The sequence below is a fragment of the Anoplopoma fimbria genome, chromosome 8, assembly GCF_027596085.1.
Source record: "Anoplopoma fimbria isolate UVic2021 breed Golden Eagle Sablefish chromosome 8, Afim_UVic_2022, whole genome shotgun sequence".
Classification (NCBI taxonomy): domain Eukaryota; kingdom Metazoa; phylum Chordata; class Actinopteri; order Perciformes; family Anoplopomatidae; genus Anoplopoma; species Anoplopoma fimbria.
In genome coordinates, this window is record NC_072456.1 from 12,625,083 (window position 1) to 12,651,509 (window position 26,427).

General features: G+C 40.6%; 2 protein-coding genes across 2 annotated transcripts; both read left to right on the forward strand.

Annotated features, from left to right (window-relative positions):
- Positions 1 to 133: 133 nt before the first annotated feature.
- mob3a (MOB kinase activator 3A) lies at positions 134 to 5,958 on the forward strand. The gene is made up of 4 exons (XM_054602387.1): positions 134 to 364; positions 2,012 to 2,581; positions 4,046 to 4,248; positions 5,254 to 5,958. The coding sequence occupies exons 2-4, from the start codon at positions 2,164 to 2,166 to the stop codon at positions 5,281 to 5,283; spliced, it is 651 nt and encodes a 216-aa protein (XP_054458362.1). The 5' UTR covers positions 134 to 364; positions 2,012 to 2,163; the 3' UTR covers positions 5,284 to 5,958.
- A 5,353-nt stretch (positions 5,959 to 11,311) lies between these two features.
- On the forward strand, positions 11,312 to 24,616 carry mknk2b (MAPK interacting serine/threonine kinase 2b). Its single transcript, XM_054602472.1, has 14 exons — positions 11,312 to 11,419; positions 11,982 to 12,225; positions 12,759 to 12,849; positions 13,092 to 13,193; positions 13,303 to 13,400; positions 16,052 to 16,131; positions 16,341 to 16,414; positions 16,597 to 16,701; positions 16,924 to 16,979; positions 17,189 to 17,284; positions 20,690 to 20,884; positions 21,018 to 21,182; positions 21,282 to 21,322; positions 21,426 to 24,616. Exons 2-14 carry the CDS (start codon positions 12,175 to 12,177, stop codon positions 21,694 to 21,696), a joined length of 1,425 nt encoding a protein of 474 aa, XP_054458447.1. The 5' UTR covers positions 11,312 to 11,419; positions 11,982 to 12,174; the 3' UTR covers positions 21,697 to 24,616.
- Positions 24,617 to 26,427: the final 1,811 nt, after the last annotated feature.

The following is a 26,427-nucleotide window of genomic DNA, read 5'->3' on the forward strand; positions in this document are numbered from 1 at the left end:
ATTGTGCTTGATGTTATTATTTCAGTGTGGTGCTTTCCTAATAGTGACTGAATGAGTGTGGCATTACATCACACTGGTCAAAGGGGAACACTATTTTGAAGGTCCTGACCAGAAGCTGACGCCAGCGGCTCTAACTCGACGCTGGTGTACTTTTCGTTTCTCAGGGAGGAGTCAGACGATAGTTTCTTTATTAAAGTGACATGCTTATTAAATTAACAGTAATTATACAACATGTACCGCTCAACGTGTCCATAATGTAATCTACGCATGCTGTCGACGTAAAGCTAGTGTTTGTTAATTAGATTAAATTCGACAAATGAAAAAACAGATCGAGAGAAACTGACGGAACAGGAAGGCGGAACAAGTAAGTTGGTGAAAGTGGCTTTGAACTGTCCGCCCGAGATAATGGTCGTTTTTACACGGTTTTTATCCAACATGTGGTGTGAATTACGTGTGAATAACGCGGGTTGCTCCTGTCTCTGTTGTGTTTTTGGCTGTTTTTATTTTATTTATTATATATATATTTTTTTTACAAAGCAACAAGTCCGACAGCGTTAGCGTGTCACGTAACGATAAACTTCGTACAGTCGTCATGTGCCCTGCTGGTTAATCTCTGGGCTTTGCGTTGTCCCTGAAAGTGTGCGAAAAAAACCGACATAAAGTCCGCAATGTTAGGACGATAAGGGCGCTAATGCTTAGATAAAGGTACCAACAAACCCGGTAGTGCCCTGTTGTGTGGGTGACGCACGGGTTTACTTGGTTTTATTGTCATTCCGCAGATTCTTGGTTTTTCTCAGCGGAATGAGTACCTGAAATAGGAAATGACTCATGTTCACTTTGAGGCGATGCTTCCTCTCTGATGCAGGCTGCTGACACTGTTCAGACTTGTCGCTCACCTTTGATTATCTAGAAAAACATGTACTCAAGTTGCCATGAATGATTTTGGCCTTTTTTTTTGTTTGTTTTTCACCATGTAGTGGAAAATGAAATATTAATGCAGTAAAATGTCCTGCGTTTAGTGGTGCCGATCATAAGCTCTCACACTTATTTATGTTCTTGTACCATACATGTAAGGCTTCATCTTGACATACCCCCCCCCCCATCTTTTATGCCACCTCTCAAGATTATTAGGATTTATATTGGATGGGTTTATACTTTTGCTGCTACTGCCACATCTCTACGAGCAATTTGAGGCCCAAGACAATGCAAAAACTGGGACACAGATGCTATTGTTGTGCAATTTCCCAGCCAGCTCTGATGTATTACATGATTCATAAGATTGTAATAAAGCTGAAAAGAAGACTTTATTCATTGATTATTAGATCAATTGAACTTATCAATTAATCATTTAAGACATTTTTTTAAGTTTTAATGCCAAATATTACCTGGATCAGACAGATTTGCTGCTTTTGTTTAGGTTTTGGACTCTAGGAAGTTGTAATAAAAAATTTCTGGCGTTTTATAGAAGAAATTATTAAATTATTACATGATAAAATAATCAGAAAAGTAAATAATGATGAAAATAGTAGGGATGCACCAATGCTAATACCAATATCGGCTAATGGGACGATATTGACTCAAACGGCTCGATCGGATATCAGTGACAATGCTGACAATCTATTTATTGCAATTCTATTTATGTATTTATTTGTTACATGTTTATTTATTCGCCTGATTTTGCTTTACACATAAGAGAATGATCACAGTCACTTCCATATAGTGAAGCATACAGCTTATTAATGTAACAGTGGTATTTATAACACTGGTGTGGGCTGATACCCAAAAGCCAAACCCAGGTGTTGTATCAGTATAAATACTGAAAAAGTTGGATGAGTGCATCCCTAGAAAACATGTTAATTGAAGCCATATGTTGCAGTTTTTTTGTAAAACATAAAGAACAAGTGGTACCCTAGAATAAGGCTCGACAGAAAGTATGCACTTAAGTGAAAATGAACATTTATTAATAGAACTCTGTCCCTTTCTTTCCCTCCCCTCCTCTAATCATATGCAGGATCACAGACTGAATCGAAACAAAGACTGAAAGAGTGTCCATAACAACATTTCTGCCGGTTGTTTACTCAACCTTTTGACCGCTTCTATTTCAACTGTAAATAATTCACCAGAATCATTCAAACAAATTGGCCGGTGCCACCACATGCAACCATGTCCATGGCTCTGAAACAAGTCTTCAACAAAGACAGGACATTCCGGCCCAAGCGCAAGTTTGAGCCCGGGACACAGCGCTTCGACCTACACAAGAAGGCACAGGCGTCTCTGAACGCAGGGCTGGACCTGAAGCAGGCCGTGCAGCTGCCCCACGGCGAGGACCTCAACGACTGGGTGGCCGTCCACGTTGTCGACTTCTTCAACCGCATCAACCTCATCTACGGGACCATCAGCGACTCCTGCACCGATCAAACCTGCCCCGTCATGTCCGGCGGGCCCAAGTACGAATACCGCTGGCAGGATGAGCACAAGTACAAGAGGCCGACGGCACTGTCAGCCCCCAAATACATGAGCCTGCTCATGGATTGGATCGAGGTACAAATCAACAATGAGAACATCTTCCCCACCAACGTCGGTAAGTGTTGAGATTAGCTACAGGATGTATGTTAAGAAGACTTTGGTTCCTTAGAAACTCCACACAGAGATCCATGATTAGGTCACATGCCTTTTTGGTTTTGTATTTTAGTTGTCTCCACACAATAAATCCTACTGTAAAGGAGGGGTCGGCTCAAATCAGGTAGTGAACTCGGCTTGTGTGCAAATGAACCCCACCATCCATTTATAATGTCCACACAAACGTCACAAATACAGCAGTGACCGGCCATTACCTTCATTTTCAGTTAAGCTAAATATAATCAGTGTCCATCCCAAATCACAAAATCTCAATGTCTAGTCAATATTATTTATAAAGCACATTTCAAAATAACGCCATGCAATGGGATGTTGCTGATTAACCACAGTCAACCCCCCAGTGGTGTTAAATTATTAATGATTCAGATTGAGACAGTTGAGATGCTGTAATCCAGTGGTTCCTAACCTGGGGTTGCAAGGAGTTTAACAAAAAAGGAAAGCTAAAAATAATGTATTTATGTTACACAAAGGTATGCTTATTTTTTGTTGGAATTTATCTCACACAAAAATACTGAATTATTTTGATTTTGGGGGGAAATAATTCTAGTAACCCACATGAAAATGTCTTTGGTCAAACTGTTCACAACTGGCCGACATATACAACAGAGATTGTTTAGTTTTTAAATTAAATACAATTTTGGGTATTTTTACTTATTAAATTACTTAATTGATTTATCTCATTGGAATCATCATGTCAGTCACAAGAAAGACCAAATTCAAAAGCCACTTAAATGATTAAAGTGTAATTAATACAAAGGAAAATTAGATACAGATCATATTATGCAGAGTGAAGACATTTAAAATCTGAGGATTTTCAGTAACCAAAATATGTTTTAGATTTAATCTGCGAGGCCACATTCAATACATTACCTACATTGTTGCACATTGCAAACCCTACTAGTTAATCTGATGCTGTGGCATTCTCGGTGTCTTATTATCTCAGTCTGTAGCTCTGTGCATGTGAGCATGCCCTGTGCTGTGGCTCCTCGTCTGACTAACTACAGAAACATCCAGGCAATGGATTTAAAAATGGGTCACACAATGTACAGGAGGCTATGAATAGAAACGACCTCTGACGAGTGTGTCCTCTGGAACAAATTCCTGAAATATTATTAAATTAGTCAAAGCAAAACGACGTACTTGATAAATCACTTGGTGAGAGCAAAGGCTTATCCCTCAGACCAAGTTGTGTTGGTTGAAGTGATACTGGCTGGGTCCTTTTAGCATGCTGGTATCCAACCTGAGCAACTCCAGAGGACAAAGAAACACATTGAAAAGTTAAAATATTCTTTAAACGTTGCATTAAATATATAATTATTTCAAATGTGTTCCTCTCTGTGAAGCAATTAGCATAAGGTCATCTGGATTGACCGCGGTTTTCTCCCGTCTCCATCTGTTTGACTCCCAGGTACTCCCTTCCCTAAGACCTTCATGCAGGTCGCTAAGAAGATTTTGTCTCGTCTGTTCCGGGTGTTTGTCCATGTCTACATCCACCACTTTGACCGTGTGAGCCAGATGGGGGCCGAGGCTCATGTCAACACCTGCTACAAGCATTTCTATTACTTTGTCACTGAGTTCAACCTCACGGACCACAAAGAACTGGAGCCTCTGGTGAGTCGAAAGACAGGGTAGGATCTCACATGGAGCTGAATGCAAAACAAAAAAAGCTTTGATTTGTTTTGAAATAATGGAATATCAAATGCTCTACCAAAAAGTAGTTAAGCCAGGGTTGTAATTCTTAGGGGTCCTCAAACCAACAAAGGGGATGGATCTTTTTTTCTAAAGAAATTAAGTGTCAGACATGGAACTGTATGAACTGTATAACTGTACATGAACTTTTACATAAAACCTTTTGATAAGTACTTAGTGGTACATCTAACAATTGATAAAAAAAACCTCAGTCAGCATCCTCCGATGGACAAAAAATGTGATTGAGGCACTGTTACAAAATTACTCATCGGCCGATATATATGCCAATATTAATATATTCCTGATAAACTAATAACAGTTTCACATAGCCAGACCTATCTCCAGAGCCTTCCCTCAGCGCTAAAGCATGGTCTAGCTCCACACATGATCATTCTGGTGTGTCTGTGTTTCTTTAAACCAATTACAGTCATCTTTGGTGGTGTTAAGCACAGGATGAAGAGACGCTACCATTCCACAGTAGATCCAAAGAGGGGTCAAATGCAGCATGAGATACATGGCCAATGGCAGGCTTATACTTACAGTGTACAGCCGGCGAGGCATTCTAAGCTCATATAGACAGTAAATAGTAAAGTAGTGGGTAAAGCTGTCATATATTTAATGATTATTAATAAAAAGGTATAATTGTGGGGATTGGTATCATTAGATTGTTTCCTCTTGCAATCATTTTAAGGCTTTTATCTAATCAAAACAAGCACTGGACTTGTGACCCATGCAAGAGCTCTGTAGGACTTAAATTAACAGAAAATTGCAAGCAACAATCATTTGTGTTTTTCACGTAAGAAACAAGGCTTGCAAAATCACTTATGTCAAACGAGACAAGAATTGTTTTCAGAATATCTAGAAATCATTCTTTTAGTATTTCTTTCACTGCTCTAACTCATTGTTCTGTGTTCATTGCGTCTGCAGAAAGAGATGACCTCTCGGATGTGCCACTGAGGGATCACAGGTGGCCGGTCGACACGCCAGACGAACTCATCCGTCCATCTAGAAGACTAAGAGAACAAACAAATTCAGAAAAGAGTCTATTTTTATATTTAAGTACTGTAATCTATTTTAGCCACATACTGTAGGTTTTAACCTTGTCAGGTGAGGCATTCAAACATTTTATCACAGTATTAAGAGGTATATGTTTGTGTGGATGTTTTTCTATTTTATTTGAATCTCAATCATTCCAGGATGCTTTGGTCTTTCTGTCTGTCTAAAATGATCTTAAATTAGTATGATATTTTTCTTACTGTCCATCTATAAAATCATAATGTTATTTTAAAATGATCCTACATTCTGTTATAAAGTAAATTTGGCAATCAGTATTTAAATTAACTGAATGGTTTTCCTTTCTGAAGCTAATAGTACTGGACTGCTGCCCACCTTATCTGTTGATTATTGTCCCAGGGTTTCCTGTAAAACAGTTAAGTCTGTTTTACTGACAGACATCTGAACAATCATTGCAGTAATTTGGTATTATTATCAGGCAGAGAAGGTTTTATGTACAAATGTTACAATGAGAAAAATACATTTTTTTTTCTGTTTCTAGGAGTCTTTTTAATATTTTGGAGACCATTTCATGAATTTAAATAAACCTGGTGCTTGGTACCATTTATATAAAAGTTATACACACATTTATAAATGAACTAATAGTACAGTAATGGCCTGCTCGTGACTCAGACATTATCAAGTCTGAGTCATTGCACACGTTGGGCCCCTGGCCACCTGGAAGGTTCTCAGATGTCAAACCTGCAAGTGCTTGTTGCAGACACGCCAGGCAGCTGAAGGTCACACGAGACTCGAACCTCACATGCCAAAACTCTGGAGGCAGCACGTTTAAAAGACTAAATGTAAAGCTGTCCACCGGGTGGCGTCAGACACCCAAAACCGTTTGTAGTGAGGACATAACTGTAATCCTACAGTTTAATGTTGTAGGCTTTATGCAATCTGCCCAATGTCCCAGTTATTGTCATGAATAGGAGAAGTGGAAGCCTTTCTAGACCTGATTCGGGTTAATGGTACGATTAAGCTGGTTATGCAAGAAACAGGCCAGACCGTACTGTGATGAATACACAGAGACTTTTTGTTTTGAATGAGCCTGGCCCCGCATGACTGCGTCAACAGTCATGAATGGGCTTCAGAACAACATTGTTAACATTGTCGGTCCGGTTTAGAAGCAGTCATGTAAATAATGTGCAGCAATCATTTACACAAGAAACACCAATATGTGTAAAAAGTATTCTGACCAGAATAATAATAATAATAGTCCATTACAAGTAAAAAATCCTGCATTCAAAATTTTACTTAAGTAACAGCAACATAAGTATTACCAGCTACATTTACTTGAAGTATTAAAGTACTCATGGCCTCTTTCAGAGTGCTATATATTTTTATACTAACAACTTTCAGTGAGAATACTATTATGATCACTGATTTTCAGCAAACTTTAGTTACTTAAGCTTTTTGATTTACATCTGTGGAGAGTTTTCATCACATTTGATTGTTTAATATTTAATAATGCATCTCCTTTTAAGTACTTTAACTTTGTATGCTGTTTAATCTATGATAATACACCAGACACTCTTTATTGATGATATTTTGTATTTATAATGGGATTCCGCAAAAAAAACTAGTTATTTAAACCTGTCAAATAAAAATGAGATGTATTGGGGTAGAAGTATAAAGTAGTATAAAAGGAAAGTAGTCAAGGGAAGTACAAAAACCTCACAATTGTACTTAAGTACGCCTTAATGTACTAAGTTACTTCCCATCACTGTCAGTATATTAACAATAATATTTGACATGTTAATACAAATCTTGATAAACCAACATGATGTAACTATCTGCTCCAATAACATCCACCGCTGAAACGACCTCATTGCCTGCTGAAACCTGATCCTCTTACAGGATTGTCCCTCAGCAGAGTCACTTCCTCCTAAACTCCCCCTCTGCCGTCCTACCCGCAGCATGAGCTACGTGTGTACCCGCCTTTTGTTCCCTGCTCCCTCTGCTGTGTTTTCCTCTTCTGGAATGTACCGGACTGCCCCAGAAGGGGCTGCAAGACCAGAAGGAAAGTACTGGAAAGAGGCCGAGTACAAAGAGGGAAGGATTTCTGGCTGCAGCCAATCAGACGGGAGCTTACCCAACTCTGTCAGGGTTTACACGGCAATTTCTGCCTGTTGTTTTGATGAAACAGTGTGATCATTTACACGTAGAGAAAAAGGGTTAGAGAGATAATGTGACTCAGCAAATGTTGGAATGGGCACACACCCATAACGATCTTTTGGCTTGTGAGTCAGCTGCCTCGTGTAGAGATGCAGCTAGTATAAGGAGGCAGTCATCATGATTTAAGGGGCCCACTGCTGAAGATGATGCACAAATGTTACAATAAGATAAGGACTTATTTAAGAAGGGGACCATTGGAAAGTTAACAATCTTCATTTGAAAATGCTGTGTAATGTTTGGTTATGTCACCACAGCACAGTGCAAAACAAAAGAGGGCAAAAGGTTTTCCAGAGCACAACTGGAACTACGTTGGAATAAAACAAAGGCTGTTGCAAAATCCTTGGTATCTTCTTCTGTGTTAAAGGAGTCGCTGAATCGTGGATTCATTTCAGTGCTCCAGTGTGATGTCTTTCTACTGTAATACTTAAAGCAAATATGTTATTCTAGTGGTTAAGTTTGAGTGTTTTCCAGACTGGAGGCTACTTGTTTCTAGGAATTTTGTTCTAGAAAGTTTTCTTAGAAAGGGTACCATAAGCACCCTGGGGCACTGAAACCTTCCTACTGGAGAAAAGTATGCAACTCATTTTAACTGTGTAAAAAGGTTGGCTGCTTCTAGCACACTTATCTTCTTGGCCTTTGACAGTTTTATTTGGACATGCCAGACGTGCATTTCAGGAATAGATTTGCAGTTAAGACAAGATTCTTCTTCACAGGCACTGATGTAAACAGTACAGTGCTATGCATGTAGCATGCATAGCACTGTACTGTTTACAATGGATATACAGCAATGTTTTTACAACAAATCCTGTTGGATAAGACTGAAGTTCTTTTCAACACATCAATCAAAATCATTTCTTGCCATTAACAAAGCATTTTTGGTGTAACTCTTTATGAGATGGTCATATAGCTGTTGGCTTTGACTATTTATATGAGGATAGCAGCATTTAGGAGTTATTATTATCACCACCCTAAACTTATGGTTTTTCCACCTCTAATTAATAAGTAGATTCTTATGGTTTTTCCACCTCTAATTAATAAGTAGATTCAAGGTTTCTGACAGCATCACAATATACTATATTCTCTAGATCTTCATTAAAGCCACATGACGATTACACTGACTCTTTATTTGTTATGGCTACAGCATTATATCAAATAGAAATATTGTACTGTACTTGTCTTGTTCATGATTTTGTATTTCAGGAACATCTGGGGCCACAGCTGTAGAGTTAAAAATAAAGTTGTATTCATTTGAACAATGTTCGGATGCACCGCATGAATTTATGCTGACTGGCCCACAGAGGTTTGGATGGTGAAACATTTTGAAACGTGTTGAATTCAATTGCAGTGCAGCTTACTGTACTGGAAAGTGATACACTAAGTATATGATAATGCTATTCATTAAACACAGTGGAAATGATGCAGATGCACATACTCACAGAGACAGATAACAACAACACATTATATTTGTTGAACAAATGTATCTACATCTGCAGCTTTATCTCAATACATCGTAATACCGTAAAAGAATAACCTCTGAACTACAGTGTCCTCATAAACAACAGAGATGCACCTCTATCATATTTCACACTGGAATAACCTCTGACTAACCCCCCACAAGTATCTCCTGATACTGAGTGCCATTAACATCAAAGAAGTTGTTGCCACCTGAAGTTATTTATGATAGCCTACCCCTCTTCCTTTTGACCGATTGTGACTTCGACGCTTCGACGTGTGATCTTGTTTTCCTACTAAACCTGCGACTACACCATGTGCTCCTTTGCTAAGGGACAGTGAGCTAACAAATTGCGTAATGTTTGCTGCCATTGGGCTTATGTTTAGGATTAGAAGGTGAAAGGAGGAGGCGAGGCAGAAAGCCTCCGGTCACAAGACAGTTGAGTCCTGAAAACAACCCGTACATGGTTTAAACTTGGACACCTTTGATAAACAATACATCCATGATTTACAGAGCAGGATTATGTGCTGTAATAAATAGTTAACAATCAATCTCAATAAAGAACAGTAAATATTTTGCACTTCTTGGCATATATTGCAACATGTAGTCTTTTTCTTATATCTGTATCTGCACTTCATTTAGGGGATTCTTGTAAATAATGAACTAATTAATAAGAGATAACAAAGGGTTTTGCCATCTCACTACTGTGCCTCTGTCAAATAACCATTGCCTTTTAATCCCTGAAAATGCTGTATGGATTTGTCATGTCTGTGCCAATACTGCTTTGGCATCTCACAATTAGCCGATAGATGCAGAGAGCACACGTTTCTACATCATCAGAGTTCTTGGATTTCTTTCTTTATCATAACCATGATCTTCATCTTCACCCTCGTCTGAAAAGCCTCCTCATGACTCCAAAACATGCTTTGTCTGCATCTTCCCACACATCACAAAAGTTGCCTGTGTGTGTTTGCTTGTTGGGAAAATAGACATAAAATCCATTAAAGTTAGTCCGATGAAATTCAAATATTGTAAAATATTTTCTAGTTGCATCCTGTGGTGGAAAGTAATTAGTGCACTGAAGTTGCAGTTTTAAGGGACTTCATAGTTCAACAATATTGGGAAATATTGTACTTTTTACCAGACCTTATTTGACACCTGTAGTTACTGATTATTCTGTATATATTTGTAGATGTAACATATCAAACAGATGTTCAGCTTATAAAATCTGATGGTCATCTAACTACCAAACGGTATGTAACACTATAAATGTAACTTTACTTAAAGCAGCCACATCAAAAATGCTGCATTCACAGTAATCGGTAATAACAATTCAGTATTAGAACAGTCATTCTTCCTTGCAATGGGAGTCATTTTACATTGCAAGGAAGAATGACTGGTTGGAGTAATACTTGTACATTTTGATGCTTCTTGTACTTCAGGAAACATTTATAGTGCAGGACTTTTACTTGAAGAGACCTCGTGTGTGTGTGTGTGTGTGTGTGTGTGTGTGTGTGTGTGTGTGTGTGTGTGTGTGTGTGTGTGTGTGTGTGACTGTGTATGTGTGTGTGTGACTGTGTATGTGTGTGTGTGACTGTGTATGTGATACTAAAACGCGCTCCTTGTTTATATATTTAAAACAGAAAAAAAAATCAGTTCTTTCATCATACTACATCACGGCCTTGACCTCCTTTGACAGAAGCATAATTATTATGTTTTGAACGCCGACTAGTCTTAAACTGGTGGATCTGGTCTGTCTACGAGTCGTCCCGTCTCTCCCCTCCTCCTCCATTGACATCTATTTTCTCGGATCAGCCGTGGGGGGGACGGGGGGGGGGGGGTGGACCATGTTGACGTGCACGTACACGCCGTGTTTTTCCCCAACACGTCCCGTGGTAAGGCCCCTAGGACAAAACAGAGCTCACTGGATGCGTACCATTTCGTGTGTGTTACCATTTATGGTCCCACACTTATTCCCGATTTACGGTCAAATATTCACCCCAGTCGATATTAAACAATTAAAATGACATACTCCATGAAGGTATGTCTTATTGTATGACTTCTGCACCACGTCCAGCAGCTATTTATGCTTCTTAACCATCGCGAAGTGGTGAAAATGGTTGCGGAGAAAACGAAACGGAACCCAGCCCGGGCATATCCGTTTCCAGAAAGCACGTGACGCGTCCAGCGTGTCGCTGCAGCTCCTGAGGAGGGAGGAGACGAGGAGGAGACGAGGAGGAGTCGAGCGGGGAGGTTATAAAAGCACCTGCGTCGTTTCTCCTTCACCACCTTCCACGCACTCACAATCAGGCGACCACTCACTCCCCCCCCGTCGACCGTCCTTTGCGGCTTTTGAAGCAGCGGGTCAAACAACGACGCTAACGCTGGAGCTATAAAATTAACAACGGGGTGAGTACCAAGAAAAAATATAGAACGCACAGACCGTTGTATTGACAATTTAAAATGTAACCGTTTTTTTTTTTTCTCGGAACACTGTGACGTCACGGCATCAATGCACGCTAACGGCTGGTTCTTGACGTTACAGTTAAACCCGTCGCAGCTCGTGAGCTCTTTAATGTTCGCGTCACGTCGGCAGCGGCCAACGGAGAGCACGCACACGTCACTGTTAACCTGAGAACGGCATGGCTTTACGATGTCGTTGCTGCTATTACTTTAGTGTGTACGTGAGTTGTGTGTGTGTGTGTGTGTGTCATGTCCTCTTAACGCGGCTGAGTTAAGCGGCTGTAACCGATTGAACGGTTTCGCAAAACATGGTGGCGCTGTGACGTCAGCTGGTACTGTTGTTGCACTCTGTGATGAACACGTGACGAACACAGCGAGTGTTCAAGTTCATACAGCAAAGCATGTATTAAAACTACTCTGCTGATTTTTCTGTACGTTGTGGTGTATGATGATGATGATGATGATGATGGTGGTTGTAACGCTGTGTTTTGTGTTTTATTGTCCACAGGGCTCCCGTATAAAACGCCGCAGCAACCTGAGCAGACAGCGCAGTGTGATCACTTACGCCTCTCTCTGAAACGTCTTTCTGTTTTGGAGAAGTGTAAATTGATCTCCCCCCACCACCACCCACCATCCTCCCAAAGAACCACTGCTGCCGCCGAATCCGCCAAAAAAGAAATTATCCCCAAATCGAAGCAAATATGGTGCAAAACAAGATCACCGAGGTGACTGGGTTCCACCGCTCCTTCAAGGTGAGTGTGAGATCTGATGAGGATGAAGAGCTTCTATCATCATCATCATCATGCCTTTTTGGAAAGTCTCTATAATCACAGCACATTTGTCAGCATGTATGGGAGGCCCTCACCTCGCTATATATAAACACATCTGTTGGTCTCCCACATCTTATGGCTATCAAATATGCTGTGTGGCCTGGCTGCAGTGTATGCTCAGTAATGGAAGTGTTACATGAGTTTGGGGGGGGGGCAGCTAAGAGTTTTTAAAACTGTTGCAGGAATTGTTGCGCTTGCTTTCACATTAAGCAATATCTATGTTTGTGTTATGTTATGGTGCACTGCTGTAGGCCTTGGCATTATCTGGTGGCTTTGCATCAAGCATTCATAATAGTTTTAAAAGTTTCCAACCCCTATCTACTTTATGATTTAAGGATGAGAGATAACAAGGGCTCTTTTCAGTTATGACTAACAATTGATCCGCTCAGCTAAATATATAAATTGATAAGATTGCATACCTTAACAAGCATATTTTTCAAATCATTATTCTCTAGGGCCAGAATCCCTTTGAGTCGGACGACTTCACCAAAAATGGATCCCATCTTATAGATTCGTCATTTAATTTTGATTCATCCCCAAGACATGGTGAGTATTTTAACTTAAATGTTTTTTAAACTGTAACTGTTATCTGTGAACTTTGTCAGTGTAATCGATAATGCTTTAGTTGCAAGAATTGCGCTGTTCATTAATTGAGGCTTGTTTTGCCAATTTGGCATCATTGTTCTCAACACCCTGATTGCCCTTACATATAAAATTTTCCCTTTTGGTGCTTTCTTTGGGTAGATTTTTGCTAGCACATGATAATGTAGGCTCTCCTATTTTGACAGACATACCCTCCAGCCAGCCTATTGACATCCCCGATGCCAAGAAGAGAAACAAGAAGAAAAAGCGTTGCCGGGCAACTGACAGTTTCTCTGGACGATTCGAGGGTATGAGCTTTTATTTCCAGTATCATTATGTAGAAAAAAAAAACCACTTCACAAAACATTGTATAGTGCATTTAGAGAGCTTCTGCTGACACGTGAAACTCTGCTACAGATGTCTACAGGCTCCATGAAGAGTTGCTTGGAGAGGGGGCTTATGCCAGAGTGCAGACATGCTTCAACCTCATCACCAACAAGGAGTATGCTGTCAAGGTAAACGGACATTCTCACACACTTAATGTATGACATCTTGATTTCAGCAAGTCAGTGCTTCTGTCTCACGAGTCTGTGAATGTCGTGGTTGCCACATAGCACTTGCCTGTTGTATATGAGGGGTACCATGGCTAGTGATCAATATGGAGGCGTTACATTTCTAAGGCTGCGCTTGATTAAATTTGAGACACGAGTAGAATGATGAAATGCCTTTGCACAGAAAGGAGCCCCGTGCCATTACATGCGGTTTAAGTGCTAAATGTAAGAAATCCCTGCTGCGGGATGTGTGTCTATGTTGACATATTTGCTCTGGTCGTTCTTTAGAAATGTTGTTGAGGGGAAGGATATTTCTGTTCCTATTTCTTCTTAGTTCAGCTTTCTAAAGTGGATGTCTGCAGGCTCTCATCTGTGTTGTGCTACTGCTGCACTCTTTCCTTCTTTTTCTTTTTTTTTTTTTTTTTTTTTTTTCTTTTCTGAGTGTGCAACACTAGTTGCTGTTATACACTTCCCCCTCAATGTTTTTACAGATGGCCAGCCTATCACAGAGCTGGGAGGGTTACACCCACCCCTTTTGCTTTACTCCTATTGCCTACAGAGGACGCTCGTTGTGAGAACATAATGTACTGGTTACTGTGCCAAAACAAAACTCACATAGAGCGGAAGGAGGGGCGCTTGGTGAGGGTTGTGACCCAGGGTGTTTACACTGCTTTGTTCTCCTTACTCTGTGCAGGTTTTTTTTGCATCCAATTGGGCTGTTGCCTTGTGAATACGTGTCTTGACTCCTGGGGACTTCCTTTTTTTTCCACTTCTTATATATACTGCTCATTTCCTCAATTTTAGAAACAAAACATTGTGAAAGATTTTTCTTTGAAAGTTGAACTTTGTCTTGTTTTTCTTTTTTGTAAAATGTTTGCCCCTAACCTACTCATCCCACAGTGGGCATAAGCGACAAGCATTTCTTTTTAAATTTCTAATTATTTCCTATTTGCACTTGAGTTTTGTTAAAGTTTGAGAATAGGCGTTGACAGGTTAAGACTTGTTCCCATTAGGGCAAGTGTTTATATCGTACTAATTAATATTTCCGAGGAATCGGAGCACACGTTCTGTCATGCGACTGTGTTCTGTTAGCGTAGTTTACCTGGGGATGGTTTGATAGATCCCTTGGGACTTTAGAGCTCTGGGGGAGGAGGGACGGCAGTTATTGGAGGTCATTTAGGAGTCTGAGGGGGCTACTGCCAGATGTCCTGTCTCTCCCCTCCCCCTTCAGTCTGGGGTGAGTAGTATGTGTGAGCTCCCTGTGTTGCAATTGCAACAAAAGCCTCAGAGCACCAAGGGTGAGCAGAGGTCTGTGCAGTGCATGCCTATATGAAGCTCTTGTTCGCCCACAAGTCCTTCTCCTTAAAGTTAGCATTTCCCAACACTTGGTTGTTGATTGAACATGCAGCATGACTTGGCGTGGGCCTTGTTTTGCAGCAGGTTTATGTAATTCTGATCTTTTATCGTGTTGATAATGCACTTGTCAGCTATGTTGTGCAGTTACTTTTTTTTTTATCTGCGTGTCATTATCAGGGAGCTGATTGGGGGGGCTGTTTGTGCTGCTGACTCAGACTGGAATAGTGCAGAGGCTTTGGACTGCTCACAGGCCTCTTGTCTGTCTATTAATCCTAGACATACACACTGCAACTCTGGCCCCACTGGGCTTCAATAGCAGCTGTAATCCAGCTACCAGGAAAGAGAAACATACACAGCCTCCTGGCAGACAATAACCAGCTAGGGCTGGAAAATTCAGGCCTTTTGCTTCTGTGTCAGCAGTCTATCTTTCTGTCTCTCTTGGCAGGGCATCGTGCAGCTGGTGGGCCCATGGTGGTTTAGTTCAAGGCAGCACAAAGTTATATTTAGTGATAATTTTTTGTTTATCGTAAACGGTTTTGGATTAGCCTATGAGGTGTTTCAAAGAACACGCAAGGCTCCTTAAGAGCATTTAAGATTTAAATGTGGGTCACACATGAAGTGCTAAATATAGAGATGCCGTGGCTTGTTGCATTCTGTTGTCTCTGCTTTGGCAGGCAGCACTGAAAGTAGGTTAAACTATCTTTACAGCTGTGTCACAGGGTGGGATAAAGGGAGGAACATGCTGTTCTGGTCTGGAAGGAAACGAGCTCCAGAGCTCGGTATATGGAATGTACACCCTGTGCTATACAGTAAACACAACCACGGGTGGGGTTTTGTGGTGAAGAGTGGATGGCCTTCAACCAACCACAGACTGGCTCTGTTTTTAGCCAGCAGAGCATTTTTTTTATGAATTTAACAAATACATAGATATAAATTACAAAAAAAAAAGTTTTATTAAAATAATAAATTGTGCACCAGCAATTGGTAAAAAAAATTGTAAACCTTTTAAATGCAGAAACGTGTTCAAAACTTGAACGGAAAATGAAATTCCATTAGGTCGTGTGTGTGTATATATAGTATATAAACAGAAGTAAATTGAAAAGATATACCCCATTGTCACTGATATCAAGCCAGCTTTTTAATCGGTATCGGTCATGATTTCCATCCTACTGTTGTGGAAAATATGGAAGTCAGATTCGTTGCCAACATTGTCCATATATATATTTAGATAATGTGACTGAACTTGTGTTCTGTTACAGATCATTGAGAAGAGACCGGGTCACAGCCGCAGCCGTGTCTTCCGTGAGGTTGAGATGCTCTATCAGTGCCAGGGCCACAGGTAATGTCCTTTTGTCATGACCAACCAAAGTATTATCTGATGAATGTATGGAGACGGTACCACAGACTGACTGACCGACCCAATTTGGGCTGAATCTTAGTCTGTTAAAGCCTCTTAGTCCTCTTACTTTATTAGAGTGCATAAATCAACTTAAATGCTCACTAGATGACTGTTGACAGACGCTCATACTGCTCTCTTCTTTTCTGTAGTAATATCCTGGAGCTGGTGGAGTTCTTTGAAGAGGAAGACAAATTCTACCTGGTGTTTGAGAAGCTTAGAGGAGGTTTGTGAATTATAGCTGCTGCAGGATGCCTGCATCAGATCTTTGTTTATTTTGAAACATCACTGTAATGCATGCGCGCAGTCTTTAGACCATTGTTTGTGTCAGTGTGTCAAAAAGCAGTAATTCTATGCTTTTTACTTGTACAGAGAGCTGATATGGTCACATCATTTTGTCCCCATTAGGGTCGATCTTGGCACACATTCACAAGAGACGGTACTTCAGTGAGCAGGAAGCCAGTGTTGTTGTGCAGGACATTGCCAGCGCACTAGATTTCCTGCATAATAAGGGTAAGACCACGAGTACAAAATGGCGTAAAAATGTTATTGCTCCTCATGATCACCAAAAAGGCTCAACAACCATGAAATGGATTTTAATGCTGTAGTTACAGAACATTTCATTCTTTCTTGTTCAAACTGACCATGGGACACAAGGCCCCATTTGTTGGCACTGAAAAAAAAATCCTTGCTTTTGAAACTGACTGATTGGTTTCCTATCTTTTTTTTTTTTAGGAATGGCACATAGAGACCTGAAACCTGAAAACATTCTCTGTAAGAGTGCAGATAAGGTGAGTTTACCACAAACATTTTTAAGCCAAATTCAGTTCAAATGGCAACTAATAAGATAAGTGCGATGAGGGGCTCTAAAATCATGCAGATATGAACCCTGTTAATGATAAATAACTGTATAAATCTTTGGCCCCACAAGTAGATATTATATGAATTTATCAAAATGTAGATTAAACTGAATGATTCTGAACTTGTATCTCTCTGTCAGATTTCCCCGGTCAAGATCTGTGACTTTGACCTGGGCAGTGGGATCAAGCTGAACAGCGACAGCTCACCCATCTCCACCCCTGAGCTCCTCACTCCTGTAAGTCCACCTGCATATTATTCTTGTCTGGTTTGCCAAACAGTTTGAGGTGCTTTTATGAATGGGACAGTGCTAAGGAAGTGAAAAGCATGCAAACAATGTAGGAGTGTAGCTAAGACGGTAGATACAGATTGAAAAACAATTACTTAATCAGGTCCTACTGGCTGGTTGCCTATTGGGCAGTCCTCAGTGGCGTTAACTGCAGGGCAGCTCACCGATTGGAAGATGGAATATGTTGTGTTCAGTTGAGGTTACAGTAGTTCAGTGTTGGGAGTTTTCTCTGAACTGTCATGGATTGCTTCCTGAATGTCCCAATCAGGCAGCTTTCACCGTCAGCTTACCTTCCCTTATCGTGCTGAGGTATCAGCAACACTGGGATAGATATCCCTCAGTTAAACGTCAACGTCCTGTTGCTTATCAGTTGCAAATATTGTGGACTGAGTTAAGGGCTAATGATTGTTTAGCTCTCCTGCTGTCGTCGCAACACAAAGTAAATCCTCAGAACACCGTCCAGAAAAGTCATCCCCTTGCACACACACACACACACACACACACACACACACACACACACACACACACACACACACACACACACACACACACACACACACACAGTCTGCCCGCTGCCTGGGGGGACTGGATAGATGGACCAGAGCAGGTGACGTTTAGCCTGCAGGAATGTAAGGGTGAGTGGGGGGTTTTCTCCACTGGTAATTGAATCTCCCTTTAGCAGAACTAATAGATCGAGCCCATCCCTGGACTGTTCGAAGGGGAGATAGTTTTAAAGCCCTGCAGGCCTCATGTGTTCAGACTACACAGAGTTCAATGTTGGGCCTTAATGATCTCTTGTGTGTTTGGTGCAGATGGGTCACCTATCTATTTGATGTGGATTGCTTCTTTACCATTTCATCCTGACGTTTTGTTGAATATAATGATAAGACTTTCTCATGCAAAGTAGTTTTTAGTGGAAGTAAAGTTGATGCCTGAGGACAGAGCACAATATGATATCCTTGAAGGTTGCAGGAAACTTATAGCGACAATTACAAGGCCATGTCCTGTGGTATGAAGTTGCACTGAAACAAAAACACGCACCCTGCTCTTGTTCATTTCCCTTAAACTCCCTGTGGTATGAGAGAAAAACATCCACCCTCTCTTTCTGCTTAGTCTCCGCCCAGTGGCCCCAACCACGCTTGTGCTTGTCTGCACTTTCTTTATGCTTTTTATACAAAGGCTGTGCATAAGGCATGTTCTAGAAATATTAGTCTTTCCCCCTATACCTAGCAACTGAGATGTGATTGGCTGGACCAGTGGGAGGGGGGAGGGTAACTGGGAGGGACAAACACTAGTCTGCTCATGCGCTTTAGCTTGTTTTCTATGCCCTGATCACAGGAACAATGTTATCTGATTTTCGTCTCACTATTGCCCCACTCCACTGCCCACATTCCCACAGTTGCTGTTGCACAATATAACATGCTTTTCCATTTATTGCTTATGTTCCTGTTCCAAGTGAATGTGTTAAATGAACTGTATCTAGCGGCCGTTTGAAAACCTAGACCTTTACCGTGGATATGTGCTCTCTAATGCACTCGGAAGAAAAGTGGGTCCTTTCTAGGAAAAAGCTAATTTTAGTTTACTGAGAACTCTGCGCAAGGGACTGCCTGCATGTTTGCCAGACCTGCAATAAATCAGATTGCCCAAATGTCAACGCTCATGTGCAGTAGTTTGGAACTGGGGCTGACTTGCAACTTGAAGACACAAAGACAAACAAGCTCCTGAGGCAGTTTAAAAAAAAAAAAAAAAAAAAAAAAAAAAAAAAAAAAATCAAGGGACTGTCACTTGTCGCAGATTTAGGTTCAGCTTCATGACGACAGAACAGGACTTCTCCTGTAAGCCTCATCAGATAATCCTGTAGTCTACAAACGGCAGAGGCGTGTATCCTCAGTGGTGTCGGTATGGCCTGACTAGTCACATGGTTTTAGGAAAGCACCAGGTTGCGCTGCCAACAAATCCTGTGGTAGCAGCATCAGCTGATGCAGCAATCTGCATGAAAGTTTGAGGAGGATATGGCAGATGCAAGTTGTTAAGGTGATTGCACCAGCAGCACAAGGACAAATGTTAGATTGCTGTTATTGCTTCAGCTCATTACTGGCAGCCCTTGACTGGCTATCTTTACCCTGACTGGTCTATTTGATTTGGATGGCTTTGGAACCAGATTAGCCTCGATTGCTGGTTTTGTTTGTTGAGCACCGCTATCACATTGCCTTTTAGTTGTGGGTCACCTTGGTAGGCAAATATATTCTTTTGTGCCTGGGTCTTTTTATTTCTGTGGCAGCTGCATTTGGCCTGAATCCTGGGGTCTTGTCTATGGAGGCAGTCGCCCCAGACATGATTATGTTGATGGTGGAAACGTGGGGGTTGGGTTTTTTTTTCTCTCTCTGACAGAAGCAGCTTTGTCTGAGATGAGATTCCTGTGCAGCAAATGTCATTACATAAGGGTGTAGAGAGGTGGAGGAGGAGTTAGGGACAGCTGGGATATGGTACTAGGACACAATAGATGCCTGCTCAATGTAAACATGCTCGCCCCCCGGATGGAAGGAAGGATATAGGCCAGGATTCAGAGCTCTGCTTTTGAAACAGGTTCTCAGAATTTATACCAATAGTTGTCTTTATTTAGGTCATCCTCTGGAAATCGCAAAGAATCCAAACTCTTGACATAAGACCTCTTCATATGACTATAAAAGTTGTTGTTGGAAGAGGTAGATGGTTGATACAAGGCAACAATGAAATATGCTACCTGCTCCCTTTTCTGTTCCTCAAGTATTAAAACCGCATTCGGTGTTTGTCACCAAGTTACATAACCGGTGAGGGATCAGCCCAGTCACTGGCTCTGCAGGACAACAATCCTCTTTTCCCTGCTCAGTGTTTGGCCTAATTTCTTTCTTAGCTACATAACAAGGTGCAGTCAGAGCTGATCCAACCATTGCCCTCAGCCTGTTCTGCCTAGTTTGTGTCCAGCTGGATGGGCAGCAGCAGTGAGTCAGTGCTGCTGCCCATCCACACCAACCTGCTTCATTATGGCGTAGCCCTCGAGTCCTTCAACCCTGGAATGTAATTGTACATGATGTTCCTACTTTTTTTTAATTTTTTTATAAAACATTCAATTACATGAATCCATTACTGCACAACAGCATGTGACTGTCACATAGGCTGCCCCCTCCCAACACAGAGCCCCTTGAAGGGGCCCTAAGCTTTCACACTTGTAACCACGAGGTATCAGCTGAACGAAGGAATGTGGGCTGCAGCCCCTGCTATAGTAGCTGCTTTTTGCTATTTTTTTTTTTTTTATTTTTTTTCCCCCCATCCCTGGGGTTAACAAACTTGTCTTTTTTTTGTTTTGTTTCACAGTGTGGCTCAGCAGAGTACATGGCGCCTGAGGTGGTTGAGGCCTTCAGTGAGGAGGCCACAATTTATGACAAGCGCTGTGACCTGTGGAGCCTTGGCGTCATCCTCTACATCATGCTGAGTGGCTATCCACCGTTTGTGGGCCGCTGTGGTGGTGACTGTGGCTGGGAATTAGGGGAGCCCTGCCACACCTGCCAGGTAAGAACTTGACACAATTATTCAGCCCTCAGATTTTGTATGTCTTTCATTGGGAAATTTAGTGTAACTTAAACAATGCATCTTATCCATCCAGGTTAAAGTAACTGATTCATGTTTTAATGTCCATTTCTAGAACACACTGTTTGAGAGTATCCAGGAAGGAAAATACGCGTTTCCAGAGAAAGACTGGGCTCACATCTCCTCAAGTGCCAAAGACCTAATATCCAAACTTCTGGTTAGGGATGCCAAAAACCGCCTGAGTGCCAGCCAGGTGCTGCAGCACCCCTGGGTGCAGGGGGTAAGTTTAAAACCATCTTTTGCATGTCTTTGACAGACATTCTCTATGTTTAGGGTTAGTAAGTACTGAAGTTTTAACTCTTCGTTTTATTTTACTCAGGGTGCATCTGACACTTTATCAACATCTATCCTGCATCAAAGGTGAGAAAGCGTTCATTACAGACTGTAATACCTTTTGTCTACTTGCCCTACAATTTGAGGATTTCTAATTTGATGACCATTTTTGTGTCTTATCTTGCATTAGAACCAGCATTGCCAGGGATCTGACATTCTTCGCTGACAAGGCCATGGCTGTGAACCGGCAGCTGGCTGAACAAGATGGCATAGAAGACCAGCAGCAGCAGGAAGTCCCGTTTGTTGTCACCGCTACAGGCTCTTCTATGCGCCTCTCTCCTCCTTCCAACTCCAAGCTGGCTAGGCGCAGGGAGCAAAACAGCCAGCTCAAGGGAGGGCCCGTCTCTGCTGCAGAGCTCCGTCATCTCCTGGCCCCTCTCGTTATGGGAGACTGTGCCTGAACTTTGTCAAACGTGACCTCCGACCTTCCGTTAAGAATTAAGTCTGGATCGAAGACTAACCTGAGACTCTTTCTCCCCAATCCTAGCCCCCCCTCTCTCACTCTAGCTGGCCTTGGTTCCTCTGCCATTCAGGCTTTTTTGCCTCGCTGTAAAGGGAGATGCCCTTCCTCTAAATGCCTTCTGCCCTCCTGCAGCACTTCTGAAGCACATCAGCCCAGGGCCTGCAACACACACACACACACACACACACACACACACACACACACACACACACACACACACACACACACACACACACACACACACACACACACTTGCATTTTGAGATTGGAGAGGGCCAGTTCAGGATTTGGGAAAGAAGAGTTTTCTAAGTTATGTTCTTTTTTTCCTTTTTTATTTTTTTTCATAAAACTCAGTTCAGAAGACAGCAAAACACTTATCTTCGAAACTAAGCTCAGACACCAAAGGACAACCTGTTGTGCTGCTCCCACGTTACAACTGGACCCACTGTGAATTAAGTTATCTGGAATGTTTTCTTTGCCTGTATGTATATGCATGAATGGCCCATCTGCACATAGGTACAAGTTATGCAATATGCCAAGATGAAGGCTGTTCTTGTCTCGAAAGGGATTCAGTACAAGGGGTTGGAAGCCAATGCTGTCCGTGCCTGGTGCGGTCCATTTATATGCCTCGGGACTTCAAAGCTTTTTGTCTCCATTTTAAGATAAATTCCTCAACAGAGTCTCTGTAAATGTCTGAGATAAAACACGCACTCATCCAGCTTGATGGCCACGCACTTAATGCTCCGAGAGCAAAGAATGTTTGTACCCAGCTATGACTTACTGTTGCACCCATTCATACAGTCTATCACATGAACATATATGCCAAATTATCTGTGGCTACATCTTTCAGTGTTTGAGACCATCAGCCAAGTTTAATAGTTTTGAATTAAACTATTCTACTTGTGTTATGATGCATGGCCACCTCAAAACTAGATGTGTGAGCTAGTGCTGAAGTATATCTGGTATGTTGGTACAAGTTTATTGTTAAATGGCTTGGAGGGTGGAATTGGGTCTGTGTTACTTTCATTGTAAAGAATTTATGACATATCCCCTTGCCACAACCAGAACTTGTATTTTTGTTTCTACAAATTTAATTGGTGAGTTTGATTTAACCTTGAATATTTTTTTCAGTAAAGGTTAAAACTCCTTTCAGGGGTTTGACAAGCACATTTTGGCCAACACGACCCATGTGTCATTTGTTGATCGATATCTGGACCACCCCTCACAAAAGGTTCACCATTGTGTTTTTTTGTTAAATTTTTTGAGAGACACCCCTTTCAAAATATTATAAATTCTCATTACAAAATAAGTCAGATGAGGTTTTTTTTTTTTTTTTTTTTTTTCAAAAAAAGCATAAAAAAGGAAAAACATTCCAAAAAAAGAAAAACAACAAAAAAGTCTTCCACAGACATGTAGCTGTATTAAGTTTACTTTATTTTTCAGGTTTGAAAACTCCATGTCATTGTGCCACACTGATTTTTATTTTTTTTCCTTTTTTTTTGTATGGCTGTTAATAAGCTTATTTTCTATATGGTGATTTTCATGCAGGTGCTGTTAAGTTCAGGTGAAACACCGGATGTTTCCTTGTTTTGTTCAGAGTATGAGGTGAGATGGAAAGAGTTTGTCTAGTTGATCTGGAGCGTTCATGCCCAGTGAAGGAGAGCTTTTAAGTATTTTTTTCTTTTTTTTTTTTCTATGTGCAAGAGTTGGCAATAATTTTTTTTATTTTTTATTAATTCAGATTAAGTTAAAGCTCATTCTGTAACTTGCAGGAAATGGACTGGTGATTAAGTCTCACAACACTAGCCATTTCACCAAAGAGGGTTCACGTCGTGACATTGAACATGTGATCATCACCTAGCAGTTAGAAGTGCAGACTTCTGATTGTCCATTTCCTGTTGCCAGCAATGCTGCGACGGTACTCTGGAAATTGCTCTCTTGGTGTCATTATGCTGATAATAGGACACTGTAATAGTTCTAAAACCTTTCTACAGATGCATCATTATGGGGGTTTTATGTCTTATAATAAGACTTACTTGAATTTGTGTATGCAGCTGTTTCTTCTCCATTTGGGAAACTACTTTGCTATTGGTAATCTCAAAGCATTAAGCTGATGATCAAGGTAATCTTGGGGTTTTGAAAATACCTATACAGTTCAGTATTCTGCCTTCTTCTCCCTATTGAGCATCAAACGAGTTGGTCCCTACTTTTTTGATAGGGTTGAATACTCAAACGCACAGATTTTGGCTGTACTCTGTAATATCCTCAATGGTATAAGAGTTTTCTTGGTCATGACCATTTCTACATTTGTCAAATGGCAGTAGCTTTTTTTTGGACTGTCTTTTACTGGGGGGGGGGACAACAGGACAAAGTTATATCCTTAAGCCTCGCAATTTTTATATTGTACGTCGTTTTGAAGTAAGGAAGTGTTAAAACCCTGTCATTCATTCAAATGGACAGTCCATCAACCTCCCCATGATTTGAATGTAGCCCACAGGCAAAAGCATTTGCAATCCAGCAACATTGATCAGATGTTTTATAAAAGGTTCATTTCATGAACACTGTGTGGGGTCATTCTAAATTGATTCAGTCCTCAATTCTTTAATGAAGAGTGGAGATTTTAACACTGTCTGGATCACCCCAAGCCCATTGTGTTCATGGAAAGAAATTTAAAATAAATACATCCTTTAAATACAAAAATATTTTTGATTTAAAATAAGCACTTTACTGTACCATGTGAATGATTGCAGTTCACTCAAGGCAACATTTATGACAGTTGCTACAGAATTTTGTATTGTTTTTCTAAAAAAAAAAAAAAAAAAAAATGCAATAAAATGCTTTGAACTACACATTTGTCTGATTGTTGTACTGTTTGTCTTTTTAAAGGGCTGAAGTGAAAACTGTACTTTGCCTTAGCTCTCTCCTGTATCACTAGTTTCCTATTAACTAGCAGTCTTATCTTTTGGCCAAGGTTGAGGCCATGTCATCTGATTCTGTGCTGTAAATCCCCTAATCCGTAACACTCTGATATCTGAGCCGACTATGTCACACATGTCCTTGGCTGTTGGTAAATATGAGCTCGGTTGTCTCCTCTGCGCTCTAAAATGTGAAGGTGGTTTCACCGTGTTAGTCATGAGATGCTCGGGGGGGTGGTGTTCACAGCTGCACAGGCCAGATCTGATCTGACGAGACTGATGCAACCCCGCTGCAAGAGCTGCGGCTCCTGTGGGCCACCTCATGATCTGCCTGGAAATACATTATGACTTCTGCTGAATAAGCTAAATGCCAGTTTGTCAGTTCAACACTTTCAAGTCAGGATTTGCTTTCCTGTGATTCAAAATCAGCTGTCTCAACTAAAATAATGTCTGTGAAGAAACATTACTGATGTTCTTTTAAGTAGCTAAACATATGGGTTTGGTCGGTTGATGTTTAAGTGAAGAGCAATGAAAAGCAAAATAAAGAGAGAGCAATCCGCACCAATAACTGAGTGTGCTTGATGTTCTATCAATAATGGATTCTATTCATTATTAGTTATACTGTATGTCTATTATTAGTGATTTATCAAGTCATATTTTAGTCTATTCAATCTAAAAAAATAAATAAAAAAGAACTGTCCAAAACTCAAAAATATGCACTTAAAAATTAAATGAAAACATAGCAGATCCTCACATTGTGTAGCAGCCAATATTTAGCATTTGTGTTTGATTAAAGTATTTAATAATTGATTCATTATCAAAACAGAATACTTTCAGCCCAACTATCAATGTATTATTTTACCACAGTGAACACATTGATATTTTAGGTTTCATTATCATAATAACATTTTTATTTGCTGCGCTTAAAATCTAAAGACACACCAAATTCACCCCGTCTATTGCACAACTTTAATTTCAACATTGCAAACGTTATAAACAGGAGGAGTTTAAATGATGCAACTGCAGAGGGTTTTCTGTACAGCCACCAGAGGACATGAGTGATAGATGAGTAACTTCATGTGTGTTTGTCTCCCTCTAGAGGAGACTTCTCACAGCTGCATCACACTGCAAAGAGTAAATTGAAAGACTATCCTTTGGTATTTGGTTATAATAATCTATTTTATAAAGATGGAGTAGATCTTATCATTACCAACAACTATAAAGACAATTAGATGTTATGTTTGAATACGCCAAACACTACATAAAGGGAGGAACAGATCAACCTTGTCGGAGCCACAGATCATGGGATTTCAAGTCATGAGATTCAATTCTCAGATGTGAAGACGGTCAAGTGAAATCTATTTATGCACTGCAAGTATAAAGAAAGTGATTTATAAAATAGGGATTTTCTCTGACTTAGTACTGGCTAAGATTCAAAATCATTCACGTATAATTTGGTACATATTGTGATGTGATTAATGTTTATTTTCAAACTCAATTTACTTTTACTTCTGACCTTTTCAATTTGTCACTAATTTAAAAAAAATAAAAAAGAATTTAATGATCTTTATTATGTGATATACTGATATAAATAGGGATACTAATAGAATCCCAGTTACAGGAAAGTTACAATAAAGTTAACATTTTAAGAATGAAAAGAATAGTCCGGCTGGACCCTAGTATTACTTTGATTTCTGTCTCGGTTTTAGCTAAATATGACCAAATATTTTTCAGGAATATTTGACAGTCCAGCA

Bases quoted from the DNA above. Each gene is read 5' to 3' on its own strand.
- mknk2b (XM_054602472.1), top strand. From the start codon at position 12,175: ATGGTGCAAAACAAGATCACCGAGGTGACTGGGTTCCACCGCTCCTTC. The intron at 13,194-13,302 runs GTATGAGCTTTT...ACTCTGCTACAG, and splicing joins TTTCTCTGGACGATTCGAGG to ATGTCTACAGGCTCCATGAA. The intron at 16,702-16,923 runs GTAAGACCACGA...TTTTTTTTTTAG, and splicing joins AGATTTCCTGCATAATAAGG to GAATGGCACATAGAGACCTG.
- mob3a (XM_054602387.1), top strand. From the start codon at position 2,164: ATGTCCATGGCTCTGAAACAAGTCTTCAACAAAGACAGGACATTCCGG. The intron at 2,582-4,045 runs GTAAGTGTTGAG...TTTGACTCCCAG, and splicing joins CATCTTCCCCACCAACGTCG to GTACTCCCTTCCCTAAGACC. The intron at 4,249-5,253 runs GTGAGTCGAAAG...TTGCGTCTGCAG, and splicing joins ACAAAGAACTGGAGCCTCTG to AAAGAGATGACCTCTCGGAT.